Genomic DNA, 25,038 nt, shown 5'->3' with positions numbered 1-25,038 from the left:
TTTGACCACACAATACCCGTCTCCACCTGAAATCCACACCTCTGTCCACAACCTAGCACACTGAGCGAACCAAGGATCGTTACCTTTCCCCAGAAATCTTGTTTCCTCCCTTTTTGAGTAAATTTTTGAGGTTTTGGAATTAATTAGAATTGATTTTGTAGACTCCTCCGGTTTGGTAATTCCGACTAGAAATTACCTGGCGCCCATAGATTTTTTGCATTTTGAGTTTAACTGGATGAAGGGGAAGAAGAGCGACGGTAATAGGCATTTTTGACCCCCATACGAAAATGTCACGTTACAAACCTCACCCTAGAGGTGATAGAGGCGCACAAAGGGATAATCGAGGCAGAATGGAAAGAATATTTTCAAATTTATGCCAATCTAGCCGAGTTTCTTCCCCCTGATCATGAGTATGTCAACGAGAGAATACATGAACGAGCCACCAGGACAAGACGACGAGCCTTGATGCTCATTGCTCGGCTGAAGGGTCAACTGGCAAGGAAGGAGGATTCAACTAGCAGCTCAACGGATCAAAACCAGGCAAATCAGCTACAGCGTCTTGACATCAAGCCATTCGATGGGAAACCGGAGGAATGGAAAGAGTTCAGTGACCTTTTCATGTCACTGGTGGGACAAGTAATGTTAATTCCACCAGTACAGAAATTGGTGAGACTAAAGGGATGCCTGAGAGGTTCTGCAGCAGCTGTCCTCTCAACCTTCCAGGCCAAGGACGAAAACTATGAAAAGGCTTGGCAGAAACTCACCAGCAAGTACGACGACCCTAGGCTCGTCGCTCAGTCGCTGTTTAACAGAATCCTGACGCTGCCGAAAATCACACAAGCGACAGAAGAGAACCTCAGCGTCAATGGAGCAGCAGCATTGCAGACCCTCGATCAACTGCAAGACGTGACGGTGTCAACAAAGGAGAACATCGCTGAACAGCTAATAGCCCATTTACTGAGGAGATCTCTTGATGCAGAGACACTCAAGCAGTGGGAACTACAGCTGGGAGAATCCAAGGACTTCCCGAGCGTTAAGGAGTTCGTGGCATTCATCGAGGCCTGCGGCAGAGGGACCAACGCAGGTGCAAACGCTGTTATCGACGAAGGAAATCATCACAGCCACAAAGAAGTCAGCTCCACCAAAGAAAAGGAGCACCTATACAGCAGCAACTCACCAGCAGGAAAATAAGGAGCCAGAAAGGCTACTACTTCCCAGGAACTGCTGTGCCTACTGTCAGGACAAGCATTTCATCGCATCCTGCCAGAGGTTCATTGAGCTCACCCCGGCTAAGAGAAACGACATCGTTATCACCAAGGGGCTGTGCTTCAACTGTTTAGGGCCACACACGAAGGCCAAGTGCACGTCAAACAAGAAGTGCCACAAATGCAGCAGGTAGCACCACACTCTCATCCATGGAGGGAGCTCATGGAGGATGAGCCCGCCTCCAGCCCGACGCACTCCGCTGAGCCCATCCAGACTGCCGGAACGTCCAGGCAGCAAGAGGATCACGGGAACAGTGAGTGAATGAATTCAACGTCAATAGCACACTCACCATCTCATTGATCGTTCCTCAACATTAGAAACCAGTACATCACCACCAGTAGCAGTGAATTTCAACAACAAAATGATCAATGAGAAAGCAGAGAACATCAACCACGAAAATCATCAAGGAGAAACAGATCAACAGTCAGTGCTGTTGGCAATAGCACGAGTAAAAGTAATATCTCCGAGAGGATTTACGACAAAAGCCAGAGCACTCATCGACCAGGGTTCCGAGGTATCGTTTATCTCCAAACAATTAGTTAATTAACTGCATTTACAGAGAAGAGTATCAACAGTGGAGCTAGTGGGAATTGGAATTAATTCAGAACATACCAGAGGAATAGCTTCAGTCATTCTACAAGCGAGCCATGGGACTCATCAACTGCAACTCAACGCCCACATTCTAGAGAAGCTCACCGCAATAATTCCGTCATTCTCATGCTCATCAGCGAGGACCGGCTCACTTCAGAATCTTCAGCTAGCGGATCCCCATTATCTAAGGCTTGGACCAATCAACATCATACTAGGGGCTGACAACTATGGGCGGATCATCATGGATGAAGTTGTCAAGTCAGAGCAATCGAGAGTAGTTGGCCATTCCACAGTATTCGGTTGAATACTATGCGGACCAATCGAATGCACAAATAGTTCAATAGAGGTATCTCTATCAGCTGTACGAGAATCTTGAAATGAACAACTTCTAGAGCTTCTCCAGAAATTTTGGGTCCAGGAAGAACTGCCAAACGAGAGATCATCAACGTCAGAGCTTTCACCAGATGAGTACGAGTGCGAGATGCAAATCATAGCAGAGACAACACCGGGCGATACATCGTGAGAATGTACCTCAAAACTTCAGCAGCAGCGCTCGGAGAATCGAAATTTAAAGCAGTTCGTTAACTCAAATCGATCGTGAGTCCACTCAACACAGATCAAGCATACTCCCAGTTGTACATGGAGTTCATCAACGAGTACGCAGCACTGGGGCACATGAGAATAGCACCAGAGACTCCAGAACCCGTGCTAGCCTAATATCTTCCACATCACGGGTTACTGAGAGAGGAGGTCGTATTCACTGTCTCCAGCCTCAGTTCATCACGTATGTCACTTAACAATATACTGTATTCTCGTGAAAAATTGCAGAACGATGCCATGGTTATCCTGACTTGGATGAGGAGGCACAGGCTCGTGTTTCGCACCNCGCAGCACTGGGGCACATGAGAATAGCACCAGAGACTCCAGAACCCGTGCTAGCCTAATATCTTCCACATCACGGGTTACTGAGAGAGGAGGTCGTATTCACTGTCTCCAGCCTCAGTTCATCACGTATGTCACTTAACAATATACTGTATTCTCGTGAAAAATTGCAGAACGATGCCATGGTTATCCTGACTTGGATGAGGAGGCACAGGCTCGTGTTTCGCACCGATATTGTCAAGATGTTCCACCAGATACGAGTTCACCAAGATGACTGGGATCTTCAGAGAATCCTGTGGATCAACGAGAATCAACAACCAATCATCTACCAGTTAACGACAGTCATCTATGGACTAAATTGTTCTCCATGGTTGTCGTTACGAGTTCTTCAACAACTAGCAGAAGATGAAGGGCACCGCTTCCCAGCAGCAGTAGAGACACTCACCAGAGGTCATTACGTTGACGACATTTACGGCGGTACAGAGACAGAAGACGGTCTCAAGGAGATCGCAACGCAAATACAAGGGCTTTGCCCTGCAGGAGGCTTCTCTCTACAGAAGTGGAGCAGCAATTGTCCAGAGGCTCTGCATGAGTTGGGCCTATCAACTGAAGAAGAAATTATCCAGTTCGAGGAGTCAGTCACCAAGGTACTTGGATTGTGTTGGCATCAATACATCGACATATTCCGGTACAAATCAAAGGACTTCAATACGACGACAATCGCTAAGAGAGTAGTCTCTTTTGAAATAGCTCAGATCTTTAATGCACTGGGATTTATCGCACCAGTTGTCGTCCAGGGAAAGATTCTCCTACAAGATCTTTGGAGACGAAATTAAAATGGGATGATCCTCTTCCAGACGAGTATGTTCAACGCTGGAAGACATTCCGAGAGAATCTCAACGACTTAGTCAGAGTGCAGTGGTGTATGTTCGCACCAAAATCCTCAACGACTCAACATCAACAGTGCTAGCATGCGCGAAGAAGAAGGTGGCATCAATCAAGCGCATAACAATCCCTCGTCTAGAGCTCACAGCGGCTGTTCTACTGACTCAGCTAGTGGCATCAATGAAGCAAATGCTCCAACTCGACCAGGTAAACACCTATCTCTCGTCTGACTCTTCAGTAACACTAGCTTGGATCAGGAGCCACGCATCAAGATGGAAGGACTTCAATGTCTATTTGGTGAATGTCTAGGGTTAGGGTGGATGTGGGATGAAAATGTGGAGGGAGATGTTGGGAAAATTACGTTCAGCCGGATTTCAAAAATCACACTTTATTTCTGTGGGATCGAACTAATTATCAATTATATTTACACTCTTTGGTATTTTCACTGTTGAATGTCTAATTGCACTGATAATTGTCTTTTCACTTTTAATTCTTTGAGTAACTGAATTTAGACTGAAATTAATCAACAAGGTGATGTACTGACCAAAGATATTAAATTTGGAATAGTAATAGACTGACTCTACTATCATTATCGTGACGATACTGAAATACAACTGATGTGACTGACTCTTTCGGGTGCCGCGCTAACCTGTGTCCGGTGACCCGAGGGGTCACGGAGATTTTCGGAGATGGCCGAGTTAGTTGACCGTGACCAATATGGAGATTTAAGCTGCATTTCGAATACCCCGGGGGCAATTCATCATCAGGGATGATGAATTAATGGTGATTCTAGTCCTGTTGAGCTTCTTCTGCATTATCGTCTGGAGGTTGCTCTGGAGGTGGTGGATCTGATGGCAGTAGGCCAAATTTGGTGATTGATCTGTCAAGCTCTGTGTAGATTGTTCTGATGTTTTGTATGATTGGTGATCCAATCCACAAAACATCAGAACAGGCATTATCAGGCAGGCTCTGCCTGCCTTGGTACTTCTGCTTTTGCGGTTCTTATAGTTGCGACTCTCGTTAGCCCATCTGCTCCTGGGCGTGTCGCAATGACTCGTCCGATTGACCATTGTGCTGGTGGATAATTTTCGTCGATCATCAGCACCATGTCACCAACTTGGATGTTCTCTTCTCGATGTGTCCACTTATAGATTGCTTGATAACGTTGAAGGCACTCTTTGGCCCACCTGGACCAGAATTGTTGAGTTAGCTGCGTTACAAGGTTCCATCTCTGCATTTTGCTGGGGTTCATGTCGATGATTGATGGCCCTGGAATCAGTTGAAACGGCTCACTTATCGGGAAGTGTCCTGGGGTGAGTATTTGGAGATCGTCTGGGTCATATGACATGGGACAGATTGGCCTTGAATTTAGACAGGCCTTTATCTAGATCACGACACTGTTGAGTTCCTCAAATGTGAGTGTTGTTGGNCACTAGCTGAGTCAGTAGAAGAGCCGCTGTGAGCTCTAGACGAGGGATGGTCATGCGCTTGAGTGGTGCTACCTTCGTCTTCGCGCATGCCAGCACTGTTGATGTCCAGTCGTCGATGGTTTTGGTGCGAATATACACCACTGCACTCAGGGCTACCGTTGAAGCGTCTGCAAATCCATGAATTTGGATGTTGAGTGTCTCTGTTAAAATTCTCAGCCATCTAGGTACAGTTACTCTGTCTAGGTGGTTGAGATTCTCTCGGAATGTCTTCCAGCGTTGAACATACTCGTCTGGAAGAGGATCATCCCATTTTAATTTCATCTCCAAAGATCTTGTAGGAGAATCTTTCCCTGGACGACAACTGGTGCGATAAATCCCAGTGCATTAAAGATCTGGGCTATTTCAAAAGAGACTACTCTCTTAGCGATTGTCGTCGTATTGAAGTCCTTTGATTTGTACCGGAATGTGTCGATGTATTGATGCCAACACAATCCAAGTACCTTGGTGACTGACTCCTCGAACTGGATAATTTCTTCTTCAGTTGATAGGCCCAACTCATGCAGAGCCTCTGGACAATTGCTGCTCCACTTCTGTAGAAAGAAGCCTCCTGCATGGCAAAGCCCTTGTATTTGCATTGCGATCTCCTTGAGACCGTCTTCTGTCTCTGTACCGCCGTAAATGTCGTCAACGTAACGACCTCTGGTGAGTGTCTCTACTGCTGCTGGGAAGCGGTGCCCTTCATCTTCTGCTAGTTGTTGAAGAACACGTAGCGACAACCATGGAGAACAATTTAGTCCATAGGTGACTGTCGTTAACTGGTAGGTGACTGGTTGTTGATTCTCGTCGATCCATAGGATTCTCTGAAGATCCCAGTCATCTTGGTGAACTCGTATCTGGTGGAACATCTTGACAATATCCGTGCCAAACACGAGCCTGTGCCTCCTCATCCAAGTCAGAATAACCATGGCATCGTTCTGCAATTTTTGACCAGAATACAGTATATCGTTAAGTGACACACCTGATGAACTGGGGCTGGAGCCATTGAATACGACTCTCAGCTTCGTTGTGATAGCCTCCTCTCTCAGTAACCCGTGATGTGGAAGATAGTAGGCTGGCACGGGTTCTGGAGTCTCTGGTGCTATTCTCATGTGCCCCAGTGCTGCGTACTCGTTGACGAACTCTGTGTACAACTGGGAGTATGCTTGATCTGTGTTGAGTCGACTCACGATCGATTTGAGTTGACGTGCTGCTTTGAATTTCGATTCTCCGAGCACTGCTGCTAAAGTTTTGAGGGGCAGTCTCACGATGTATCGCCCGGTGTTGTCTCTGCTATGAGTTGCTCTAAAGTGCACCTCGCACTCGTGCTCATCTGGTGAAAGCTCTGATATTGATGATCTCTCGTTTGGCAGTTCTTCCTGGACCCAAAATTTCTGGAGAAGCTCTAGAAGTTGTTCATTCGAAGATTCTCGTACAGCTGATAGAGTTACCTTTATTGAACAATTTGTGCATTCGATTGGTCCGGATAGTATCCAACCGAATTCTGTGCGTTGGCCAACTACTCTCGATTGATCTGACTCAACTTCATCCATGATAATTCGCCCATAGTTGTCAGCCCCTAGTATGATGTCGATTGGTCCAGGCCTTAGATAATGGGGATCGGCTAGCTGAAGATTCTGAAGTGAGCCAATCTTCGCTGATGAGCATGAAAATGACGCAATTATTGCGGTGAGCTTCTTTAGAATGTGGGCGTTGAGTTGCAGTTAATGAGTCCCGTGGCTCGCTTGTAGAGTGAGTGAGACTATTCCTCTGGTGTGTCCTGAATTAATTCCACCAATTCCCACTAGCTCCACTGTTGATGCTCTTCTCTGTAAATGCAGTTGATTAACTAATTGTTCGGAGATGAACGATACCTCTGAACCCTGGTCGATGAGTGCTCTGGCTTTTGTCGTGAATCCTCTCGTTGATATTACTTTTACTCGTGCTGTTGCCAACAGCACTGAATGTTGATCTGCTTCTCCTTGGTGATTTTCGTGGTTGATGTTCTCTGCTTTCTCATTGATCATTTTTTTGTTGAAGTTTACTGCTACTGGTGGTGATGTACTGGATTCTAATGTTGAGGAATAATCAATGAGATGGTGAGTGTGCTATTGAGGTTGAATTCATTCACTCACTGTTCTCGTGATCCTCTTGCTGCCTGGACGTTTCGACAGTCTGGACGGGCTCAGCTGGAGTGCGTCGTGCTGGAGGCGGGCTCATCATCCATGAGCTCCCTCCATGGATGAGAGTGTGGTGGTACCCGCTGCATTTGTGGCACTTCTTGTCCGACGTGCACTTGGCCTTCGTGTGTGGCCCTAAGCAGTTAAAGCCCAGCCCCTTGGTGATAATGATGTAGTTTCTCTTAGCTGGGGTGAGCTCAATGAACCTCTGGCAGGATGCGATGAAATGCTTGTCCTGACAGTAGGCACAGCAGTTCCTGGGAAGTTGTATTTCTGGCTCCTTAGTCTCCTGCTGGTGAGCTGCTGCTGTATAGGTGCTCCTTTTCTTTGGTGGAGCTGACTCCTTCGTGGCTGTGTTGATTTCCTTCGTTGATAACAGCTTTGCACGCAAGTTGACCCTTCAGTCGAACAATGAGCATCAAGGCTTGTCGTCTTGTCCTGGTGACTCGTTGATGTATCCTCTCGGTGACGTACTCACTCGGGGGGAAAAAACTTGGCTAGAATGGCATAAATTTGAAAATATTCTTTACATTCTGCCTCGATTATCCTTTTGTGCCCGTCTAACTCCTCTAGGGTGAGGTCCTCTTCGCTTTCAACGTCCTGCGGAAGGTCATGATAGATCTTCATCAGAGTCTCTACCTTGAATGTTAATAGTCTTAATTGACCTTCCTGCTGCATTGTGAGTGCTGTTTTTGAAGCTGCAGGCGTTGACTTTTGTTGAGCAGGCTCTTTTGATCCTGACGATCCACTTGGACTGTTGATTTCCTCAGGAGTGGTGATTGGCTTCGTTGTAACTGCTTCATTTTTTGCTGGCAGTCCGTCTTCTTGTGTGACTTGCTCGATTTCCTCACTATCGCTCATTGTTTGTTGTGTTTCTTCCTTGGGTTCGTTGACCTTAGTGTCGTCTGCCATGGTGAGTGTCCATGCTAAGTTGTCGGTTTAGGTGAGTTATCGGCTGTTGAGAATTGGGTAAGTTACCGACTGCTGAGCGTTGGGTGAGTTACCGACCGCTGAGAGTTGGGTGAATTACCGACCGCCGAACTTTGGTGAGTCGCCTGTTGCGTGGCGCACGTGGCCAAGTGTTGGTGGGCTTCGGCGGCACTCGTCACTCCCGATTCTTTCCGATCTCCGATACTGAGGCACTCACTGTGTCCTTTGTTACCCCGTCCCCTTGCGGGTGTAAACAAAGCGAATGTTCTAGAACTTTCCGTTGAATTGCCCGTGCGAACCCCGAAAGTTTATTCGACACGAGGCGTCCCTTAGATTTTCCAAAGCACTTCACACACTTTTTCACCCACAATCCGGCTCGAAGGACCACTGTTTGGTGAATGTCTAGGGTTAGGGTGGATGTGGGATGAAAATGTGGAGGCAGATGTTGGGAAAATTACTTTAGGCGGATTATAAAAATTCACACTATATTTATGTGGGATCGAACCACTTGTAAAAATGATTACACTCTTTGGGTTTTAATTGTTGAATATCTAATTAAATTGATGATTGTCTTTCACTGTTAATTAGTTGAGTCACTGAATTTAGACTGAAATTAATCAACAAGTTGATGTACTGAACAAAATATTAAATTTAGAATACTGATTGACTGAATACACTAGATCATTATCGTGACGATACTTGAACACTACTGATGACTCTTCCGGGTGCCGCGCTGACCTGTGTCCGTTGACCCGAAGGGTCACGGAGATTTTCGGAGATGGTCGACTAACTCGGCCATGTGATATGGAGATAATAAGCTAATATGGAGATTTTAAGCTGCATTTCCAACAAGTTGTTTTGGGAAAATGCGGTGAACCCATTTGTTTACGCGATAATTGCCAAAACAATTTTTTTCAACAAAATTTCACGAAAATCGAAAACCTCTTCCCATTTTTGAGGTCATCGTTTGATTGTGAATTATCTTTTGAACAAAGGATTTTATTGGATTTTGTCAAAAGACCTTTTTTGTGGTAACTTTAATTTACAACAAAAAATATCTGTTTGGTGAATGACTAGATTTAGGGTGGATGTGGGATGAAAATGTGGAGGGAGATGTGGTTGGGAAAATTAGTGATGAGCCGGATTTAAAAAATCACACTTTATTTTGTGGAATCGAACCACTTTGTCAAAATTTATGTACACTCTTTGGTAATATGTAAGTTCACTGGTGAGAGTCTAATTTCACTGATGATTGGCTTTGCACGTTAATTTGGTAAGTCACAGAATTTAAACTGAATTTAACCAATAGAGGTGATGTACTGCATAAAGGTATTCAATTTTGAATGCTAATTGACTGAATCGACTTCTTGATATGAACTCTTACTAATGTTAATTAATACTCGTTAATAACTATTCGGTGAATTACTACACGTTGAATTACTCGTTGAGTTCTACTTAATACTTGTGGACTAGTTGAGAGACTACTACTTAGTTGATGTGAACTCGTTGAAATACGAATGGATACTATACAGCGTCTACAGGTGATTTGCTCGAGATAGACTTATACGGTGAGAGGCTAAGCCTAAACTGATTCGCGCGTGTTTCGGTGACTTATGACTGATGACTCGAAGGGTCCCGGAGATTTTCGAAGTAGGCCGATGGTCGACCAGAATGTTCTGGAATTTTCGTTGCGTTTCAAACAATTTTTTTTTGCAAAATGCTGTAAACCCATTTGTTTACGCGATAATTGCAAAAATATTTTTTTTCAGCAAAATTCCACCAAAATAACCAAATCAGAGCTCTGGGAATTCCGTAAACAATTAATAATTATTAATTGTTTACTCAAAGCGAGAGAGGAAAGAATCATTTTTTTTCTCTTTCGTAATCCTCTCCAAAAACATAATAAGAGCGACAGAGAAGTATCGTTCGTTTTCTTCCTCGCTCACGAGTGGAAGGGGAACCCTATCCCGCCTCCTGCTCAGTGGAAGGGGCATCACGCATACTGATGCGCACAGCCCCACGGACGTACAGCAGCTGAACGCTCTAGCGCCATTGGCTGTCCTTCTCACCCTAATAACTTCTCAGGGGTGCTTCTGATCAAAAACTGGAAAAGGACTTTTCTGTTCAGAATCACCCCGTGAACCTGCCGGTTTCGGATCGGCATGTACTTCAGGGACACCCTGTATAAGAAAAACAGTAACAAAAAGCCTCTAAAAAGACCTTTTTCGCAAATTGTGAGGAAACGGTCAATTTTTTAATAATTTGTGAAAAAATTTTAAAAATTTTAAAAGTCCTTCAAAATGCTTTTTTGAAGCTCTCAATAAGTTGTACATTGTTTGTTTTCGGCGTTTTTTTGTCTAGAGACATCCTGAACTAGTAATTTCAATTAGTTTATAAATGTTATTAAAAATGAAAGTATTAGTAGCTGTTTTTCCTACTGATTGGTAGCTTTTAAGATTTAGCTGAAATTTTGTACATAGCTTTCATTTTTTCGGATGCTGCATTCATGAAAAAACGATAATAACAGAGGAAAACCTTCTATGAAGACTGTAATGCGTCAGTATTACGCTTCAGGTGGCAGAAGGAGGCAAGGAAAATCCACGATAATGTCAGGGAGTGGTGGAAGAGGGGATTCCATTCATTAGGCCAGAAAAATGGTTCTTCAATATTTCATGTATCAACTTTTTAATACCTTCTTTGTCTTTGGTTTTTAAAATTTTTTACTTTTTGATGATTTTTGATATATTGAGATTTTTATATTTCCCATATATTTGAAAGAAATGTCAACTACATTTGTAACAAAAAAGGCATTAGACAAATCTAACTTAATCCGAAGGAATCCTGGGAGCGTTTATTCAACTCAGAAGGTCAATTATACTTATTTCCTTCAACTCTATTTTATATCATTATTTTTCGAACCATTTTAATTAATTTCATTCGTTTTCCTTCAGATTGAAAAAATATATTTTGTCCATGAGGACTATCCAATTTTCAATATATCGAGAATAATCAAAGACTAAATAATACAAACAAAAAAAAGAAGGCGAAGTTTTTAAAAAATTGCTACATTAAAGGTTGATGGATTATTTCCCGGATCTAATGAATGCAATCTTCTCTTCCACCACTCCTAGACCCCCATTCTGCCGACTGTAGCACTACTGACGAACCAGTTATCACAGGTTTCCGTCCTTTATTATCATTCCTTTATGAATGCATCATGAAAAAACATGAAAACTATTTACAAAATTTCATCTAAATGTTACAAAATATCAGTCGGTATATAAGAAAAAAAAGCCACTAGCGCTTCCATTTTTCAATAATATTTGTAAACAAATTGAAATTACTAGCTCAGGACGTGATTAAATAAGAAAACAAAAAATGATAAGACAAAAAATGTAGAACTTTTTGAGAACTTTAAAAATAAATTTTATAAAAAATTGAAAAAAAGTTGACCATTTTCTCACAAATCAGTAAGAAGGCTTTTGAAAGAGTTTTTCAAGTGTTTTTATTATATGCGCCCCACTCGAAATGGAAAAAACCATGGAAAAAATTGGATCCTCGTGTCAATATCTATCGACCAAAAAAACATTAGTTACTAGTACATTAACAATGGGTTTCTCCTTTTCTAAAGCCTTTTCCGGGTACCGTTTGCAACTGTAAGAGACATACTACCTGGGTGACACACCCGAACCCTCACTCGGTGCCATACTTACTACCTGACACGGGTGTATCATTGAGGATATTTAACTTCTACGCAAGTTTTATTAACTCTACTGCCAGTAGGTCAAAAATGTTAGTCAAACTTTAAACGCACGGCGCGACCATCAAAATGCTTTTTTCAAAATATGAAAAAATTCACAGGGGTATTTTATCAACTGAAGAATCATTTTTTGAGGCGAAATCGGAAATATTCAGGAATACCCGTAAAATGGGCCACCATAATATACACAGCATGATCTTCTTACAATGAATATTGCGCTTCGGTGTCGATGTCGTCGGCTCGCCGTGGTTAACCCAATGATGTTTGCGTTTTGGATTATTAAAATAAATCGACTTTTCATCGCCGGTCACAATTTTCCACAAAAAAGCCTTTCTATGTTGCTTATTGTAAAGATTCAGACATATGTCAAGTCGGCTATCTTTATTTTCTTGAGTCAAAAAGTGTGGCTCCCACTTTGTTCCTTTTCGAATCTTTCCCATTGCATTTAAGCGATAGGAAACGGCCTGTTGAGTTACTCCAAGCTGTTTTGCAAGTTGTTTTTCCGTCTGGCAAGAGTTTTCATCCAGCAACGCTTGCAGTTCCTGGTCATCCACCCTTATAGGGGCCCCGGTAGGTTCACGGTCACAAACGTCGAAATCACCTTCTTTAAATCGCTTATACCAATACTCACATGTAGTTTTAGATACAATGTTGTCCCCGAGAACAGAACAAATCGATTGACATGCTTTCCTAACAGTTTTTCCTTGATTGAAGTCATAGCGAATGCAGTGTCTAATAAATAGCTTATCGGTCTGTATGTTTTATTCACAGAATTTAAGGTTATGTTTATGACTCCCTTATGTTTTGATACTATATAACAAAGCCCACCATATCATATGTAAGCGGTAACTTTGAATTACTTTCATGACACGGAATCGAAGTGTCCTAAAACTTATTTGTACACCTAATGATGCATACCCAAAATGAAGACAGTAATGAACAATTATCTATTTGTAAAAAAAACTCCATAAGTCTATGGAGAGACAGTATTTACAATATTTACATAGAAAGACATTCTAGGTAAAAATTCATACAAAAACAGAATGCACGCGTTTCACAATTTACGCTAACCAAACGCTCACTCATTAATTTCAATAATTACATCAGTATTCAGTGTATATTGTTTGTGTTTATCACAGTTATCTACATCCGTCGAATATACGCGGATTTTATTAACGTATATTCGTCGTATGTTGTAATTCTCTTTCTTAATGTATTGTTCCAAATAATATGTGCCACTTTCGTGTCCTCATATTATCTGGAGTATGACCGTTAAATGTTATGAAATTTTGAGGCATAACAATATTATACAAACAAATTGATGGATTTCAATGAATAAACAAGCAGGGGTTCGACCCTATCCGACAGAAGTCATGTGATTTTTACTTTTTGGGTTATTAGTATATTTCTTTTTTTTCTTCCAATTCTATTGATTGTACGCTTTTGATGAGACTTGTAGGAATTCCCTGTCCTTATGACAGGGATGCAGCCATAACCACATGCTACGGGGTGTCTACAGAAACATTCAATCTTTTAATGAAACAGATTCACACAAAAGATTGAATATCTGCGAACCTTCTCGCCCGGTTTAGCTTATTCAGAGTAGCAACCTTCAATACTGGAGGAGGTATTATGATACTAAATTTGAACTGGCTATTTTCATTTGTTCTCAAAATATCTTGCGTACAAAATGAAAAATTTTGAAAAGTGGAATATCTCAGAAACTTTATATGAACGGATACATATATGTACATATGTTTTGACTGATCTAGATGAAAGTCGTTGCGACGAGTATTTTGAAAACGAAATTGTGCAATCAATGCAATATTTTTTTAGATATTGAGGAATCACGAAATTTAAACAATTTGTTATATCTCAGGAACTACTGGACCGATCGGACTGAAATAGCGCTCCAAAATTGAGCTAAATAATAGCTAATGAACCAAAATTTCAGATTTTCATCTACCAATTTCACCGTATTTATGGTGAGCTTTCTAAAAATTAATCACCGGAAACCCAATTTGCTGAAGAGATACAAACAGGCATAACCATAAAAACATCATTTCTTCACATTTCATAACATTCTAGATCCTTTTTACAATCAAAATTAGCAAATCGAAAAATCGTTCAAAAACAAGGCTTACAATTGGAAGCAAAACTGTTTTTTTTTGTATTTTTATGTACTTTTTGACTAAAAATAGCACAGTACTGTATGAACGAATGATAGCCCTTGCTTGAAATCCTGCCAAATTTGTGGGTCTGTCAAGGACTCTCTTCAACATGTGACCCAATTATCCGGGTCAAGTGGTAACTCATCGAAAACAGCCGAAATATACCATTTTTGCTCGACTTACGGCCAGTTACTCGTCGCCTTCCGTAGACATAACAAGTCACTCATCTCCCGTCCAGGATATAATAAGTGACTCATCGCCCGGCGTGGATACAACAAGTTACTCATCGCATCCTGTAGACATAAGACGTCGTTATTCAGCGCCCTTCGTGAACACAATATGTACAATTCATCAATACTCAACGCGAGAATTAATTCACCAACCGTTTTGTGGATTATCCAACGATATTTTAGATAGTGCTTCAAAAAATATTATGAGTTAATTATGGATATCAAAAGTATTTCAACGTTGTCGTCCGTACATCAACGTGTATTTTGTGTCGTAGCTTGAAAATAATAATTCAACTCCTTCAATGTAGTTCTTCGAGACAGTTCACACTTTGTATAGTAAAATCATCGAGTCAGTTAACACTTGTACAGTAAATTCAATATGATATTTATGTAGTGTAATCGACGGAAATTCATCGGTGATTTAGTAAACAGTATCAGTGAAAATTAACAGTGAAAGTCATCAGAGTTATTACGAACATTATTCGACAATTATCAAGTGTTTGTATTGTAGTTGGAACTCAACTATTGAGTCCCTTGTAAATTGTAACGATATTTTCTCGTTACGTGTTGAAATCCCCTCAAATAGATATTTGAACTCTTGAAATTATTGTAAAGGGAGACAAGCAAAGATATCTACAGGAAGCTGAAGGAGCCGGCACTAAGTGAGAACCGCGACCCCTGGAAGTCTGGAGGACGTTATTAGATCTTCGCTATTTTAGAACTCCCCCAGTTGTGTTTAGGGGAAAGTGGCCAGACGTACAGGGGTGCTAACTGGGTGACTCTAAAGGCTGTGTTGAGGTAGATTAGTGACTAACGTAGCCAGGTGAAAGGACTGGTATCTCCGGGACCCCGTCGGGTTGATTGGTAGGGATATGGTAACGGAATAACCTATTGTGGCTCAGATATTCAGACTAGGAAGCAAGGCCCTAGTAAGATTCCGAGCGAATCGTACGCGAGCGCTTGAAATGAGAGGTCAGAAAATACCTCTCGGGGAGGTGAAGTGGAGAATGGCTGGGGAAATCATCAGGGACTGGTAACGAAATCCAGTACCGAAACAAAAGTGCGTTTCTGGTGTTTCGTTCCCGGGAACGAAATAAGAACCGGAACGAAATCGGTAACGAAATTCTAATAACGTTATTGTCGGGAACGAAATAGGTAACGAAATTTGAATAACGTTATCGCCGGTACCGAAATAGGTAACGAAATTCAAATAACGTTATTGCTGGTAATGAAATAGGTAACGAAATTCAAATAACGCTATTGCCGGGAACGAAATTCGAGAAACATAAGTCCCAACAATTGAGACGGAAACGTGTGCGGATGATTTTTCAAACTATATTTATACGATTTTGTACCGTCGAAATTTGAATTTTGTTGAGGCTTCTCATGTGATTTTCTCAACATTCAAACAACCTAGAAAATTTTTTCACCATTTTTTTTTCAATTACATTGCGTACATGTTTTTTCAGTTTTCAACTTTTTCACGAAACTCGGTGTTGCAGAAAAGATGGAAAGTTTGATTCGAGTTCTCAATGAGTGGAAAGAAGGCAAAAGGAAGTTTTCCGTTCTTCCGATGGAGCATGGTTTCATTTAGCTAACATCATCGGAAACGTCGGAAAATCGTGAAAAAAATTGACAATTGATCGTACCCCTTTCCCCACCTCGATAGTCAATTTTTTTCTTATCTTCGTTGAATTGACTTCATTCCCGGGAAATATAAAAGAATCAAAGTGGGGGTCAGTTCGTTTTATCCGAAAACAATCTCCTTCGTAACATTGTTTTTCATATTCTCTTTTCTTCATTACGTTTGTTTCTGTCCTTGTAATTTTTTTTATTTACAGAGAAATTTACTATTAGCTGAAATTTTTAGAAGAAATATATAGTAAACAATGAAAAATTAGGGAAAAAGTCTAGAGAAAAATTGTTTTTGGAAAGTAAGGGCCGGACCCCCAGTTCGATTTTTTATATTTTCTGCAAAAAGAAGTCGTCTGAAAACACTGATTTTCTTTAAAAACTCGGAAATTAGACGAATTAATTTATTGTACGTACTGCAATGAAAAAAAAAGTGGGGAATTGCTTCTGACTTCATATACTATAGTTATTTTTGCTAATAAATTAGCAATATGCTCTCCAATGGTCATTTTGTACATCATTTTCTTTCTTCCCTTATAAATCATGGTTTGATAATATTCTATCGAATTGATAAAATTTGTGTATACAGCGAATTACGTATGAAAAAAAAATTCAATAGAAAAACCTAGCGCTTTCGCTAAGAAATGCTATCGAATTTCTATATGTTTTTCGCACCATTTTTATAGAAGATATGCAATAGCAAGTCAACAGAATTTTTTTTCTATAGAACTTCTTGGGCGTCAATTTTCTACATTTTTTTGCTTACGTTTTATTGGGAGAAATAAATGGAAATACAACGAAAAATACTTGGAAAATTTACGTTCAGAAATTCCTATGAAAAGAAAAATCTATTGACTCTTCTATTAAACATTTTCTATAAAAATGGAACAAAAAACAAATAAAATTCTTCAATAGAATTTTGATAAAACTCCAATAGAAATTCTCAGGAAAAGTGCTAGGCTTTCCTGTTGAATTTTTTCATACGTGATGAAAGAAAGATGATATCGATATTATATTGAAACCACAATAAAATATGATTAGAAAAATGTTATTCATACGTAATTTAATGAATTTGAAACATCACATTGAAAAACGCCATGAGATACTTTCAGGGAAACTGATGAAAGATCAGAAATTTGTAAAAATCATGATAAAAATAAAATCAACAGATATAGCTATCGTAATCACTTTCAACTTCGACAGAGTGGCATTCAAAGTTCCCATTTAGAAGTACCATTTCAAACTGTAATGCAAGAATGCTGATTTTAAAAACAAACAAATCTCGCCGAATTTCGCCATAGATCATCACAACGATTACTGCCATCGTCTCCATCTTTGAACTTGATGAAAGGGACATCCCGACCGATTTTTTGGATATCATTCAATGAATTCAAAAATTCTCGCGGTTAGTTCAGGCGAGGGACAGTACATGATTTTTATCATGTTACAATATCTACCGTCGAATACCAAGGAGTATTAACATCGAGACGCAGCTTCCGTGCATTTGGCTTAGATAGCAACAATCTTTTCTTCACATTCGATGTACCCAGAGCTTCAATACCTTTTCGAGCTATAGTTAGAATATTCGTTCTACTATCAAAACTCCTGAGCGCATCATCCACTGCTAGCTGGAGAAAAGAAGTTACACACTGAATATTCGAGATAACAGTTTTGTCATTGCATAAACTAGAGGAAAAATTCCATTCATCGATATCCACCTTTTTTCCGTGTAAATATCCCTCATCAACATCCATAATTTCACCATAGATTTCTTCTTTCTCATCACTCTCCTTCACTGTCTCCCATAAAGAGATTCTTCTACTTCAACCATATTTTGTCCATTATCGGATATGAAAGAGTAAATATCGGTAATATTGATTCCATAAACTTTGAGCATCTTCTCGATCTCTGCTTTAAAATGTTCAGCCGTATATTTATGAGTCGTTTCAATGATCCCAAGAGTCCGCACCTGAATCATTCCAGCATTAAAATAGTGGCTGATAATACAGAGGAATCTTCGATTGAACAGTGTTGCAGCATCCACTTTTAGGCTGATCAATTTTCCCTGCAGGATAAGTTATTCTTTAATTATGGAATAGATAACATGGATATAAAGAAGTGGCATTAATTATACTATCCACTCTGCAGTTGTCGAGAAAGATGATTTTCTAACATGCTACGACCTTATATTGTTCATTGAGATAATATCATTGAAAGAATGAATCATTCATAGAATGAATATTTACCATCAGATCGTTACGTATCGAAGCGCGTATTCCTTCTACTTCCGCTTTAATTCTTTCTTGAATCGTGGCTGACGATATTTTGGCACATTTTTTAGCATCAACAGCTCTCAGAAGAGGATTCAAAAGCCTTTGAAAGCCACTGTCATCGATGATGCATAATGGGCGTCCATTTACAGTGACTAATTCAATGCAAGCTCTTTTAATTTCTTCAGTGCTAGACAGAATGTTTGGTGATCTTGATCTTTTCCTCTTCGACATATTGGCGACAGCTTTTTCCTCAAATACGATAATGATTTCGTGGTGGAAACACAAATGTACTTCGGGATTCTGCTCTGCTCACGCTTTGAGACAAAAATTATTTCGAAAAATCATAAAATTCATGTACTATTATGTTAGTTTCCTGAAAATAAATTGAAACAATATGAATTTACCTGTATTCTCTGATTGCGCCCTCTACCAAACAATAACTGGAGTTGATTCTCTGTCTCGTTCTTTCTGAGAATTATTCATCTCAATGGCTGATTTAATACAAAATTTTGAAAAAATTTAATCTTGATGTTGTGCTTACGAGGACAACAACTTAATGAGTCAAAGACTGGCCTATCTCAGGTTTAAATACAATTCCACTAGTCATGGATGGTTAGTATGCAAGGGCGGGGGAACAGAGCGTACTCAGTTCGTTGAACTGACATAGAAACTATGAACCCCACTGGGTCGCAAGTCAATCGGTATATGGTGAATCTTTAAAAATTTTACATAATGTTATATAGAGATTGCCTTCTAATCACGCATGAAAAAATGTAATAGAAAAACCTTTCTCTGAAAAATTCTATTGGATTTCTATTGGAATTCTATAAGAATTCTCTGGACATTCAATTAGAATTCTGTTACAAACTTCTGTTTCTTTCTTGCTCCGATTTTATAGAAGATTATGGAATTTTGTGGTGTCATTTAGTTGATAGAAAATTTGATGGAAAAAAGGCAATAGATTTAGATTTTTCTATAGGAATTCCTGATGTAAAATTTCAATGTTTTTTTCCGATATATTTTCTTCCATTCCTTTCAATGAAATGAAAAAAAAATATTAAAAAGCTCATGCCCTATAATTTTTACAGAAAAAATGTCAACAGACTGTTTCCGTCGAATAAGTATCGTTACCCAATAAACATGTTAGATATTGAGATGCTAGGAATATCAAGTAATCCCTCGTCACCAGCCGGTGCCCAGACACTACCTCGCCCCCTTTGTCTCTGATGAGTGACCCATGATGAGTCATCATTGATGAGTCACATGGTAGGCTAATTCCCTATAGTTTACTATATATCTTCTAACTCTTTTTATTTCTTTCATTCCTACCTATTCCATTGGTAGTTAGCTTCTCAATAGATTTCTGATAATTATGTACAATCATTAACAAAAGTTCTGTAAGAATCTCAACTTCGGTGATATTGCATGGATTTTTTCAGAAAGATGTATATCTCCAGAACTCATGATGCAATTGAACTAATTTTTTATACGATTTATTTTTATCATAAGAGGAAGATTCTCTCCAAATTTCAAGTTGATATCTCAATATTTGCACAAGCTAGAGTGATTGCAAGAATTTTTATGAAATAAAAAAACAGAGGAAGGGGAATATCTCGAAAACTATGTATGAACGGATATATATGTTTTGATTGATTCAGATAGAAGACATCGAACCGAATATTTTAAAAACAGAAAAAATTGAAATCGGTTCACTAGCTTCGAAGATATTAGCGAAAAACGATTTAAAAACGAATAGCTTTTTCTAAAAAACTTTCTGGTCAATCGGGCTGAAATTTTGCACAGAGTTAATCCTCGGTGAGGCCTATAATCTGACAAAATTTCAGATTTTCGGAATAAGTTTAGCCAATTGTATATTCAATTTTCAAAAAATTGACCACCGGGAAGGTGGCGATGGACATTGAGACCGATGGACATGATCACCAAACTTCGTATTTTTACGTTTCAGACCATTCTACATAATTTCCAATCTAAATTAGAGAATGTGAAAACAGCACGATCGCAATGCTTCTATTTGGAAGCAAAAATAAATATATATCAATAAATATAGGGGAACGTGGGGCAAAATGGAACGTTTCTCATCGACTCAAAATCCCAATATTTTTGTTTATAAACGAAGATATAAAGAATTAGAGTAGATCAGAAACGTTCCATTTAGTCCCACTCTCCCCTATATATAAATAACAATATATAAAGTGATATAAAAAATAAAGAATATATGAAAATGCCATTACGGCAGATTGAGTAGTTTGACAGTCAAACTTGGAATATATAGCAATTGTACACTTTCATAATAATCAGTCCATTTTCTAAAAGATCGAAGGGAAGAGAATCGCAAATACCGAGATTTCCACAGAATTGGTGGATATTGATGACTAATTGGACAACTGATTCACGATTTTCCACGAATAAGTCACATATTGGACCAGTTGGGCGGGGCATGGCAGGTCGGCAAGGGAGACAGCAAGGGTTATAATAGTTGGCATGAATTTTGGCGACGGGCTGCCGCCACCCCCCAGGTGAGCCAGCAGGGGAGACAGCAAGGACTATAATAGTTGGCATGAATTTTGGCGACGGGCTGTCACCCCCCCCCCCCACACCCGTCAAGTTAAGTCGAACTGATGGCTAGTAAACGATAAAGGATATATGCCATTAAATTCCCAATGATGTTGACTGTTTCTTGAATGAAGAATTCTGCTAGGCAGAGTTAAAAAACTACAGTAAACTACAATAATTAATTATTCAGTCATCACTGATCTATCGGTAATTGCATCAAAATGCTCAGAGTTATAACCCACGTTGGTCGATCGAAAATTATTGATTTGAAACATCCCGCTTTCGTAAAATTTCAAGCTCATTTTTCTGAGCTGCAAATCAATGTCCGAATTTATTGAATACTGGTAGGACGAAGAGATATTTTCATCCTGAAAAGGCACGGTCTCATTTGAATGATTCGCCTCTTGTGTCAAACGTTTCGTTGTTATTAAAAAACAAAGCGATAATTTATGTTTTTAAATCCAAATCAAACAATTCACGCATGAAACAATCCAATAGAATTTTCTACCGAATGCTCTAGAAAATTCTATTGGGATTCTACTGGAAAATTCTGTTGGTTTTTTGCGCGGATTCTATTGGATATTCTACCGGCAAAATTCAATAGAATTTGAGTTTCTGTTGGAATTTTTCTATTGAGATTTTTCTATTAGAATTGTTTTTCACAAATTTTCAATTTTTTTGCCGCTGGATTCGGTTTCGTGTTGCATTACTGAATCCGAGTGCAAAAAACTTGGAAAATTTATGAAAAATAATTTCGACAGAAAAATCTCAATAGAAAAATCCTAACAGAAATTCAAAATCTATTGAATTTTGCCTATAGAAAATCCAATAGAACGAGCGCAAAAAACAAACCGAATTTTTCAGTAGAATTCCAACAGAATTTTCTAGCGAATTCGCAAAAAAAATTTATGTAATTTTTTCATACGTGTTCCTTTTTTTGATTATTTTTAACTTGCGATTCCTTCGGTCAAAACAAGACTTGTTGGGAAACTCGTTCGACTTCCTCTTCGTGTTCAGAAAAGACAGTTGGATTTAGCTTCGACAGAGGAGAGGTTCATATCATTTTCATTTCACCGAGTCCTTTGATATTAGCAACATCGCTCTCCTGCATTAACCATGAAATTAAAATGATTATTTCTGGCAATCGGATTTGGCCTTCCCTGAGCCAATCAGAGCTCAGTATTCAATAACATGAAGTACTTCCCAAATAAAATATCAGCGGTTATTCACCGCTAGCTTTTGATTATTTCCCTGTAGCTTTTGATTATTTCCCTGTAGCTCTACAATTATTTCTCTAACCAAATAGTTGTCAAATATTATCCTGTGGAGTGAAAGAAAAGGCCCAACGGAGGCTAGATCTGATTACTAGAAATAATACGTCAAATACCACTCGACCTGAAAAATTAATCGTATATTTCCCTCATGTTTTCCTGCGTATCAACGATCGGGATAAATTTTGCACAAAAATCCCTCGCGCTGCGCGCTCGGGATTTTAATCTGCAAAACTTCTTCCTCTCGTTGCTACACAACAAAACAACCGGGAAATATCCGATAATTTTGGAGGTCATGTGGTATTACTACTGAATATAGACTCTTACAATTAGAAATGCTGATGTGATCGCTGCAGGTTTTTCATGATGCTGCTAGCTCGTGCAATATTTTTCCTATTTCAACACCAAAGTAAAAATCATTTTTCATCACGCTGTGCGAAAAAGTAACTTTTTAGATACGCTTCGCTTCACGTGCCTGAAACGTCTCTTTGCCACACATTGTGATGAAAAATATTGTACGATACTCGTGGTAAAAATGTTTTTTGGCTCGTGAGAGGTTTTCTAGCACTAACCGAAGGCAAGTGATATAATCCCACGAGCCAAAAAACACTTTTCCGCACTCGTATCGAAATATACTATTCTAGTATCGCAGTCAAGACTTTTTAATCTCCATCTATTTTCCAAGGTTTTCATGAGTAGAGTTTCGATTTTTCCTGCCCTTCCCTTTCCTTTATCTTAGTGCCACTATTCCTTAATTATATTGAACATTTTTCTATGATTCGTTAGGTGAAACCTACTATGACCCACACGATCGAGCGTAGTTTGTGAGTGGAGTTTTGAAAACCCCCTCCCTCGCCCTCCTCCGCCCATTGTTGGCCCTTCGAGCGACCTACCGACGGGCGATGGCACCTGTATATAAAGTGAGGAGTTCAATCACCCTCATCACATTCGATCATCCCTGTCCAACAGGTCACGACTGTGAAGGTTATAGTATTTTTGAACGAAGAAAAATCTCAACGAATCATGTCAAGTGACGGCGCTGGAAGTTCAGCCGGTAGAAAACTAATTACCGCTGCTCGAAAGCGTTATCGATTTTTGAAAGAGGAAAACGTCAGCTATTGCATGGTGGACGGATGCAATAAGATAATACAGGTAATTTGAAAATGTTCATTTATTTACAGCTGGATTAATATAGACGGGGGGTATTTAAATACTTTGATTGTAACAAATGATCGTTATCTCGCAGGACAACCATAATGGCAACCTGAAGAAACATCTCAGTAAGCGCCACGCAGAAGAATACAAGCGGGTTCTTGAGGAAAAAGCTGCTGCCGAGGTAGCGAAAACGCCGAGATCTAAATCGTTGGCAGTATCAATCACTTCTGAAGAGATCAAAGAAGCCTGCATTGAATTGGTGACTGTAAACGGACGTCCATTCTCGCTGATAGATGATAGTAGTTTCCGGAAGCTCCTGAATCCTCTCATCGCAGCCGTTAGAGAAAACGAAGCTTTCACCATATCAGCAGCTAATGTCCGACCAATGGTCGTCGACAAGGCCAAGGAAGTTCGCGAGTTGATACGAAACGATTGAAGGGTATGTATTCAACTCTCCTCAACTTCGGTTGATTATTTCCTATGTATTCTTGTGAAATGCTGATTCTTCCTTACCCAATTTTTCAAGCAAGTATAATCACACAATTCTTGAATTTCCTTCACGGGTCATAGTTTAATATCATTCTGTTTACAGGCGAGATTCGTCAGTTTGAAGGTGGATGCTGTGACGCGCCTCGATCGAGGGTTCCTAGGCATCAACGTTCAATACGTTGAAGAGGGAGCGATCCATGTCAGGACTCTTGGGATCATCGAATTGACTCAAAGGCACACAGCTGCATAATTGCAAGCGGAAATTGAAAAGGTGTTGGAGCTGTATGATGTCAATATCGCTAATATCTACACTTTCACATCCGACAACGGAGCAAACATGGTGAAACTGGGGAAGCTGCTCCAAGAGAAACAGGAACACATCATTACCGAAGAGGATGAAAGTGACAACGGTGGATGGAACGATGAATATATGGATTCTGAGAATCTCGAGGCAGAGATTAGTGATCTGGAGTTCTGTTGTTGTTTATCCAACGGTAAATCCATCATCTCCAATATTCGATGTGCAGCTCACACGCTTCAGCTAGCCATTGAAGATGCCCTCAAGAGCCTTAGCGATACAGCAAATACTCTGACAAAGGCTCGAGATGCCGCTAAAGCTCTGCGAACACCCAACGTCCGGAAAACATTGCTGTTATCCAAACCAAATGCGAAGAAAGTCAAGCTCGATGTACCGACTCGTTGGCATTCTACCGCGGATATGTTGCAATCAATCGTGGAGGTGAAAAATTTTTGTCAAGACTTTTCATCTGCACATAAAGGTTTGGATCTCACTAACGACGAGTGGGAATACATCGAGAACTACTTGGAGGCATTGACGCCGGCAAAGAATGTAACGATTTAACTCTAAGATGAACAACTTACGCTTGGCTCCTTCTATGGTATCTGGCTGGAATGCAAATTGGACACAGCAGATATTCCGACGCCATTGGCACAACAACTGGTGAAGGCGATAGAGAACAGAGACTCGCAGCTACTAGAAAATGAAGCCCTCCTGGCTTCGGTTTACTTAGATCCTCGATTCTTCCCTCTCCTCCCGAAGAAGTATCATTCAATAGCGGTCACCAAATTAGAGGCATTGTGGAATTCGCTCGAGGAACGCAACAGTAGCTCAGGGAATCGTCAGCTGAATCAATCTGGTAGTACAGGCACAAGGGATTCTCAAACTGAACAACAATCCAATTGTACAGGTGGCGGATTTCAGATTGATCGCCTTCGTAGAGCACTGAATATCGCAGTTGCTGCTCAGGGTATGAAGTCTTCAT

At 40.1% G+C, this 25,038-nt stretch overlaps 2 protein-coding genes across 2 annotated transcripts; one reads left to right on the top strand and one right to left on the bottom strand.

Annotated features, from left to right (window-relative positions):
* The first annotated feature begins 465 nt into the window (after window positions 1-465).
* LOC107036104 lies at window positions 466-1,191 on the top strand. Its single transcript, XM_015253845.1, has one exon. The coding sequence runs from the start codon at window positions 466-468 to the stop codon at window positions 1,189-1,191; it is 726 nt and encodes a 241-aa protein (XP_015109331.1).
* Window positions 1,192-5,033: 3,842 nt separating this feature from the next.
* Window positions 5,034-8,182, bottom strand: LOC107036103. Its single transcript, XM_015253844.1, has 5 exons — window positions 7,801-8,182; window positions 7,226-7,621; window positions 6,965-7,161; window positions 5,514-6,727; window positions 5,034-5,415 (listed from the first exon to the last, which is right to left on the bottom strand). The coding sequence occupies exons 1-5, from the start codon at window positions 8,180-8,182 to the stop codon at window positions 5,034-5,036; spliced, it is 2,571 nt and encodes an 856-aa protein (XP_015109330.1).
* Between the last annotated feature and the right edge of the window lie 16,856 nt (window positions 8,183-25,038).

The sequence above is a fragment of the Diachasma alloeum genome, unplaced genomic scaffold (genome assembly GCF_001412515.2).
Source record: "Diachasma alloeum isolate Michigan unplaced genomic scaffold, Dall2.0 Dall_scaffold_00205, whole genome shotgun sequence".
Lineage (NCBI taxonomy): Eukaryota > Metazoa > Arthropoda > Insecta > Hymenoptera > Braconidae > Diachasma > Diachasma alloeum.
This window is presented reverse-complemented; position numbering and strand designations above follow the sequence as displayed.

Coding starts and splice junctions, on each gene's coding strand:
- LOC107036104 (XM_015253845.1), top strand. CDS start 466: ATGCTCATTGCTCGGCTGAAGGGTCAACTGGCAAGGAAGGAGGATTCA.